General features: G+C 39.6%; 1 protein-coding gene across 1 annotated transcript in view; it reads right to left on the bottom strand.

Moving 5' to 3' along the window:
- Positions 1 to 3,089: 3,089 nt before the first annotated feature.
- The window catches only part of MARCHF9 (membrane associated ring-CH-type finger 9), a 33,396-nt gene continuing 27,695 nt past the window's right edge, over positions 3,090 to 8,790 (bottom strand). Inside the window, exon 4 of the mRNA XM_007432649.2 lies at positions 3,090 to 4,051. Within this exon, the coding sequence (XP_007432711.2) occupies positions 3,723 to 4,051 (329 nt within the window). The 3' untranslated portion in view covers positions 3,090 to 3,722. The remainder of the gene's footprint in view (positions 4,052 to 8,790) is intronic.

The following is an 8,790-nucleotide window of genomic DNA, read 5'->3' as shown; positions in this document are numbered from 1 at the left end:
TCACATCCCTCAGCCATTTGTGCTACATAGGTGCCCTCTTGTACAAGGGTGATACTTCTTCGTAGAGACCTCCTTTTTTAGTTCTCCGGCCCCTGCTACTCCCTCTACCATGACAGTCACTGTGCAAGAATAGCAGCATCCAGAATGCTCAGCTTCAAAGGGAGTTTGTCAATTACGGTAAATGAGGAATAAGGGTACCTCACCTATCCCAGGGACCCTTTAGCAGGGATATAATCCTGGCAGCAAGAAGGCCCTGCAATAAAGTCACAGCTGTAATCCTGCCTCATCAACCTGCTCCCTCTTTCCAGATCCACATTATGAGACGCATCATCCAGCTAGATGAGCAGCTCGCTCAGAGATTTCGTTAGGGCAGCAGCGTGGCTGAGTGTGGCACTGTTAGACAGGCAGTGGGGGTGGGGATGACTGTGGTGTTGAATTAGAACTGGGGAGAGCCATGTTTAAGTCAACCTCCAACCTGAGAGAGTGGGAAAAATGGAAAAAGAGAGGCGCTATTGAAGCTGCCTGGAGGAAAGGTGGGAGTACTGCTGCTTCTTTATGGCTCTGGACTAGCAGCTTAATACAGTGAGTGTTTTACTCACTGAATACCGTTGACAGAAAAGGGATGAGGACCAAGATATGATTGGACAATCATAGCCAGCCAGGTAAACTTTGTTATCCTTTATCAAGAATAGTGAAGAATAGGGTCTTTGGATGGAGTAGAAACACAAAGGTAGGTTTGAGAAGACTCTTGGGAGTCTTCCACCATCCACCTTCCACGTTGCCATGATCATATCTGGTGGTCCAGCGGAGGTAGTGCTTCTATCCCCGGATGATGCTGTGTTAAGGCATCATGACATGCCAATAACATAGCAGCTTTCACCCCCAGATTTGGATTGGCACAGAATGGTTAGAGGGGTTTCCAGGACAGGCATTCATATTAACCCCACTGAGGCCTGAGCCCAAGGGAACACTTTTCAGAAATCCTTGTAATATTTAAAATTGGTGTTGCTAGATATCAGTGTTGAATGTGAAGCTTGCTGTACATTTTTGTAAAGCATCCACTCTCTGGAAACTCCTGCCTGAGGCTATATAGACTCAGCTCTTCTATGAACAGGCATTTGCATTTGTTGCTGAACAGCGGAATGCAATTCCAGATGATCTTGCAAAGACTGACTTTGTGAAAAAGTTGATTAATAAGCATAGGATGGCCAAGCATTAGGATGGCTACCCACACTGCAACCTCTAGGTTGGCCCAATAGGAGCATCATCCAATTTAGATGGTACGTTACATTCTTAGGAAGAAAAAATAGTAGTCACAATAATAGCCACTCATTTCCGCTCTGCAGAGATCTGTACTGGTGGCTATGCTGTGACTGTCTTAATTTCCAGCTCACAGTTTATTTTGCTCATTTTCCCTGCTGTGGTTTTCATCGCTGTAAAACTTCCTTTTCTTCTCACTGACAGACTACACTGCCATACAGACACTTATAAGCGATTGTATTAACTAATTGAACTGCTATATACTTAGGTGAAACTGAAAATTAAAATTTCAAATTGTTGTTCATTTTGCTTGGCAGACATTTGTCTGGCATAGCTATTTAAATGATAGTTGAAAACTCTACTAAAAGTTAAATTGAGTTAGTTTATATTTATATCGACATCATCCATACCTGTCCAATAGAGTGTAGTAGTTAACATGCTGGGTTAGCAGTAGGGAGACCCAGGTTCTAGTCCTTCCTTAGGCAGGGGAGCCAGCTGGGTGATTCGGGGCCACTCTTTCTCAGCCCTGGACAAGAAAGTTGAAAAATATCTATCTCCCGGCCCAAACTGGGCCAGGTCATAGATTAAAGATCACGCTTCATAACCTTTAACAAAGAGACCTTCAACCTGAAGTGGATTGGTTTGGGTTGATTATCTATATCTTGTCTATATATCAACAAATATCTTGAGGTTTCTATAAACATTACTATAGCTTCTCTGTAATTTTTACATGATGCACTTTCTGCTTACAATTGCAGTATTCTCTCATACTTCTCTTGCCTAAAATTCAAGTATATAATTTGCTCTCATTTCTCTTCCAATATTTCTTACATCATATATTTAGTTTCAGAAGTTGAAATGTATAAGTACTCTATTAAGAATTTGAAAATACAGTTTTCAAAGACAATGCATTTGGGGAGTGTCTCTTGACAAACCAGATCCTGCCCGCTTGCCTAAAAGGGCAATTAAAGACCCTTGCTTTGAGCATCCATATTAAGGCAACAGATATTATGTCCATAACCATAGGACTAAGAAAGTCTTCTTTAAAAATCAAATTAAAGATTTCTCAATGGTCAGGTTCAGGAGCGAATCCCACATTCACAAATAAACCCAAAGAACAGAAACGTCCTTTTGGGGAAGAATTTGGGGAAAAGAAACCCCAACTATATGCTTGAAAGTCTCAAAATGTCACAACATATCTTTTCAAATTTAGAAAAACTCAATTGTAACATATTCAGCTAAGACAAGAAAGAGATACCAGTGACACTTAATGTCCTCTGCCTATTCATTGCAGTAAATTGCCACTGAACTTCAAATAACACTTATTTCCAAGTCAACAAGCATAGGATCGGGCTACAGTTGAGGTCAAATTCTTATATGAAAGAAACAATTACTGTAATTGTTACATGAATAGGTTGTATGGAGCAATCCTATAAATGTCCACTCAGAAATAAATCCCATTCAGTTCAAAGTAATTTAGGCCTAGATGATAGAGACTTAAGCTCCTTCTTCTCAGAACAGGCCCTAGGGCCGTACAGAGAAGCTCCCACCCAACTCCCTGGGTGACTCCCCCAAGTGCATACTTCCCCCCTCCCGCCACGACCTATCACATACATGTCCACCTCTCTGGAATAGAACTTTAAAAAGAAAAGTGCACAATGCAAATGGAAGACACCTATTTGTATATAAACAATCCTTTATCCTTCCATAATTGGAGAGAAAGGAAAGGGAGGGAAAGGAGAAGAGGAAAAACAGATCTTCATGCAGTAAATTAAAGATGAAATGTGCAGCAATCTTATTGCAAGATGCCATTTTGCTTTAAGAAACATGTTTATTGCACCATTTTTTAAATTTATTTTTTGGGAGGGGATGGTCAAAGTTCAGAACCTCTCTGGTTGGCATCTCCTGGTCAGAGAGAAAGAGAGCAACAGGATGAGGGTGGAAAGGCGTGGTTCTTCTGGCAGGATTTCCTTTGAAAGATGAGGTAAAAAATGTTTCCAAATTTCTGGATCGATTGGCGCCAAGACTTGTCCAGAAAGGGACCCAGCAAGGGCTCTTTTTAAATAAATAAAATAAAATAAATAAAAGCCCACCCAACTTCCAAAGAGTTTAGTCATAACAAGAGAAGCCAGGGAGGTGGCGTCAGGAGGGCTGGGCCGAGGTGGGGAGGGGGGTCTCTCCTTTCATCACAGGCCTGGATGGAAAGGAAAATAATTCACATTGATGGGAGATCAGGAAGAGGAAACCAAATTGAGGCACTCCTCCCTTACAAGGAAGGGCCGGGCGGGGTCTGTAGCAATGCCACAGAACCAGGTGCCTCCTTCGTCGGACAGTATTCAGCGTGTGGCCAACCCCGTAGGGGCTCAGAATGGAGCCTGTGTGTGGAAGCGAGGGCATCGGTGTCTTCCTTCCATCGGATCTGCAGAGCCTCTCCCTCTTGACAAAAGCTCCCTAGGCTGCTATTATACGGTCGTCACCCTCATGACAACTTCACGGCTGGAACCGGAGCCCCCACGATGTTCATTAGGCCGCAGGTGGCTGAGAATGTGCAGAATTGTATAACCACAGTGATGGTTCAAAATAGTCCTAACCCGCTGGCCCCGCTGGGAGGTCCTCTCACTCCCTGAGGAGGGATTCGTCCGTGAATTCCGCCCCCCTGGCTTTGTGCTCCCGCCAATGGGTTCCCCCAGGTCCTTGGCTTTGTCATAATTCAGCACCTTCCACTGCTGGTTCACTGCCTGCCAGCGCTTGAATATTCGATACACCGAGGAGCCTTCATGAGTGATCAGACCTGTGGAAAGAGATGAGGGACAGGTGTGATCCTTGTGTGGACAAAGGGGAAAAAAGGCTGGCTTGCAGCAATATGCTTAGAGCACAGAGCATTGCCTGATTCACAAAAGACTCGGCGACCAGCAGAAAAAAATAGTTACAGGCTTGGAAATTAGATTCACCAAAGTCCCACCGTTTCATTTTAGCTTAAAATGTTGGGCTAGAACCAGGCAGTGGGTGGCTTTGGCTATATCATTTCTTCTCAGGCCAGTCCATCCCACAGTATTATTGTAAGGATTAAATGAAAGATGTGCAGTGCCTTGAAGTCCTTGAGGAAAAACAGGGTAGAAATGCAATAACCAATCAATCAATCAAGCTCCCCCATCTTGCATATTCAGTCAGTTGCCATGCAGGATAGATCATTTCTCTAAATATTTCAGCCCTTCTTCTTAGCTCCTGTCGGTCATCTCTCAGACTAACTAGATTCACATACTGTACAAAGCTGTGGTTGGCTTAACCATGGGGTGATGAATAAGCCAAAACTGGCTGAGTTCACAGTATATGGTAAGCTATCCTTTCCCCTTATTCCCTTGCTCTATTTCCAGCTGAACTGAGCAAAGTGTGAGTGCATGTTCTTTTTTTTTCAGTTGCCATCTCTCCATTTTCTCTACTGAACTTCAGATTGGAAGCTCTCCAGAACAGGAACTTGCCCTGTTTTTTTCCCCCCTTCCTGTAAAGTGCTGGGCACATTTTGGCACTACCTAATTAGATGAATGAATAAATGAAATAAAGCTCAGGGATGACAGGCTGATGTGCTGAATGCACGTGGGTAGCCCTTCTTTCTGCTTCCACCTCTAACTATTCCCAAATTCATCACTCTGCCACAAAACACCCATCTCTCTCTGATCATTTATCTTCTGCTACTCACTTGTGTACATTCAATTTTCACAGAGGAACAAAGCTCTATTTCAGGATATGGGAGATCTAAAGATTTTCATACATTCTGAAGCCAAGAAAAATAATACAGAAATCTGGAAAAAATGAAGTATTTTTCTTCAATATTCTTTATAGATTTAAAATCTCCTTGTTGCTTTTTGAATATAAATTACATTATGCATAATTTGGTGTGCTCCTAAAATCCTAATCTTTGGCATCACCAGTATAAGAATATAAGGATCCATTAATTTAAAAGTGTCTGCAGTGATCAATTTTGCCACAAAACCACTAATAAATAAGAATTCTATTACTATTAACATAGGCTAGGAAAATATAATACAAAGAACTGTGTGGCACCTTAAAGACCATAGGCTGGATTGGAAAGTTGAAAAAAAAAAATTCAGAAGAAGGCAATTGCAAACTACTTCTGTAACATCCAGAAAAACTGTATGAATGTGTCTGTGCAAGTCACCTGGAACACTTAATTTTACTTCCTTAAAGACTAACACATTTATGATCACATGAGCTTTTATGAATTACAATCCACTTAATGAACTACAGGGAATCCTTGTTTAGTGACATCAACATTGGAAGTTATAACAGTGATAAAAAAGTAACATTGTGACCAATCCTTGCATTTATGACCTTCACAGATCTATAAAGCAAAGGAAAGCTGAAGTAAGATTGTAAAATTGTGATGTTTCACTTAGTGACTACTTCACTTAATGATCGAGTTGCCAGTCTAAATTGTGGGCGCTAAACAAGAACTACCTGTATCTGGATAATAGACCACTGAAGTGCTGCAAGTGCTTCGTTGTTGTTGCAACAGACTAACTTGGCTTCTCATCTAAAAATATATTACTGTAGCTACAATACAATTTGGCTTGATGAATTCAGTATTCCAAACATTCAGTAAAAAAGTATGTTTTCTTTTAGCTCCTTGACCTTCTCTGTTGTTTTACAGGTTGGAAGCAGAGTTCCTTCCGAGATCTGTTCTCCTGAGGAGGCGGGACTGCTGCTGGCTCCACTATATTCCACTGACCTCCACAACACTGAACATGTGTGCACCCAGAGAAAAATGATAGTGAATTCTTGTTTTTCTCTTGTGAAAATTGTAGCGCCTACCCCAGCCCCAACCCTGGAGCATCTTGCAAGGACTGCATGTCTTTAGCATAAAATTTTAATGATCCTGGGCAAACAAAGTCTTCTGGTTGCATAGTCCTAGATGTAACTTGTGGGCAGCAAAAGAGTGGAAGATATATTTTATTCATCATTGTAAAAGAAAATATTCATAATAGGTGAGGAAGCTTTCCTCCCATTTTTTTTCAAGAAAACAAACACATACTAACCTTCTCCCCACCTGATCTTTTTTAGGGGGGAATCTTCATATCTCTCAAGCCAGATTTAAATCTCTCGCTCAGCCACAAAAGTTGAGTTAGTCTTCAGCAAGTTACTACTTACTCAGCCTTACCCTTAAAATATTAAGAATCTTTTAAACCACACATACTCCTCAATATAGAACAGGAAGAAATGGAACATAAAAACTCATCCAAGTATTTTCTTCAGATAGACAAATGATTGAGGACATTTTTATGGCAAAACAGACTACCAAGGATTTCCCTGGCTAAACTGAGATAATATTTTGATGCTAGTGATTTTAAAAATATAATTGGGCTTTTATCATATCAACCATATTCACGTGGAATGGAAATTTAGTAGATTATCGTCCTTTGTGGATCTCATTGGAAACTTCTGATTGATTTCCATTAAGGCCTTGGCAATTACTTGGGTCAATATATAGTAAAAAGGGCCTTTCACTGCTGGGATTGAGAATAGCCGGAGATGTTTGAGCCCTGTTGGGTTGTAGATTGGATTGTTGACATTGAGGCTCATGAATATTTAATTTTATGGAAGAGGTCACTGACTTATACTGTATGGTCCTTTGACTTGGCATCTTTGTTGAACAATATTTTAATATCTGTGAGTCAATTTATGGGGAAATCTTTTAATGTTAAAGATCTTAATGTTATGTTGGATTATGTTCCACAAATGTGGAATATGACTGTTTTTGAGCAACTTTGGCTACACTGGACATGGGGAATTGCTAAGACAATTATTTTGAGAAATTGGAAAAATATTATTTTTATTATTTTATTATTATTCTTCCAGACATTAAGGGTAATCTATCCATTTTTGAAAATACTTTTTTTTCTGCTAATCAAACAATGACATAATATATTTCCCTTTGGCACAGATTTCATGATATTTTACAATAAGAGAATCTTATTCTCTTTTAAACTTGAAATCTAATATATTGTTTAATATTTAATGTATAGGTGATATGCTTAGAAGGTTTATAATTTTTCCTTTTCTCTGTTTTGTTTATTATTTATCACTAGTTACATTCTTTTTAGTTTTGTCCGTTGTTTTTGTATTATTTTGTATTTAGGGTTTTTAAATTTTGTATATTGTTTAAAAATGTATAATAAAATGTTATGATTGGGGCAGCATATAAAGCCTGCAAAATATGTAATAAATAATTGTGGATTTTAAAAAATTGTGTAAGCCACATGTAGTCCTTAATATAGAAATAGGAAGAACATAAAAACTTCTGATATAAGCACTGACATAATACAATAACTCTACTTGTTACTAGTGCTAAAGACGGGAAAGAGATAACCGTTTTGTTACAAAACCTCTGCTTTAGAAGAACTGCCACTAAGCCTTAGATGGACTCACCTATCCATGGTTATTAGCATAAATTATGGAAAAATAATGAACATTTACAATTTTCAGTTACAAATATCTATTTTACACGCATAGGGAATTGGTATAAAATTAATTCTTCAAGTTTAAATATTGATGAGAAGTGTACATTTGCTGAACTATCTGTAATTAAAGACTCATTAAACTATGCATGTTTCCTTCTGAATACTGTCCTTAGGAATGCAACAAAAGATTCACTCTGCTCTCTTTATATAAATAAATGGAATAATCAAAATGTTTAATCAGAATTTTCCCAAGGTCCAATCTCTAGACGAGATGTTAGAATAGGGTTTTTATGGAGATGTAGTGTATTTCAACAAGGGAAATCGACTTTGTGTATATATCTGCGTTTGCGTGTTCACAGGTGCCTGTATTTTTAAATTTTTTTAAAAAATGCCTTTTCGGAAAGAAATACAAATCTTCCCTCTCGGTCTGTTCATGTTCAAACTCCTAGTATACCGATCAGTTATAAGTAAGTAGCAAAGGGATAACACCCAGTGGCAATCATTGCAGCACCAAACCCCCCAAGGTGGGTCATTGTCATGCAAGACAGGTCCCAGTCGAATCGATGGGAAACGGAAAAGGTTTTCATTCATTTTCCAGGGACAGCGCCTGGCTCCTTCCCACGAGGGCCTGCCTGTTATCCTGCCCATCTCGCCAGAGCTCATCCGTCAGTGCCATAAACCTGGCTTGGTCTCTTTAGTGAATGTCACCGGCTTCCAATGTAAAAAAGGTTTCTCTCCAACCGAGGGTGTGCAGCGCTAAGGGTAAAACATCCAGTCATCTGCTGAGAAACCCAGCAGCTCCTATAGCACAGGGTGCCCTGAGAGCAAATTATGAGGACTGTGTAGGCTTCAAAAATAACGCAGACTTCAGAAAAGGGAAGCGCCATTTTGTCATTCATTAAAGCAGCTCAACTTTTTTCAGCTGTTGGACACGCCTGAAGAAAAGATGCCACTCTTTTAAGGAACCTACTCCTTAAAGTTAATACAATTCTTAAAGCAGCCAATTAATGCAATTAAACAATATTTGTAATCAATAATAAATACTTTTAAAAGT

This window comes from Python bivittatus, unplaced genomic scaffold (assembly GCF_059951505.1).
Source record: "Python bivittatus isolate LINGU-HERP-01145 unplaced genomic scaffold, Pbiv_v1 ctg000220_np1212, whole genome shotgun sequence".
In the NCBI taxonomy this organism is placed as follows: Eukaryota; Metazoa; Chordata; class Lepidosauria; order Squamata; family Pythonidae; genus Python; species Python bivittatus.
Note: the sequence above shows the minus strand (reverse complement) of the source record. Positions and strands in the feature narration are given on the sequence as shown.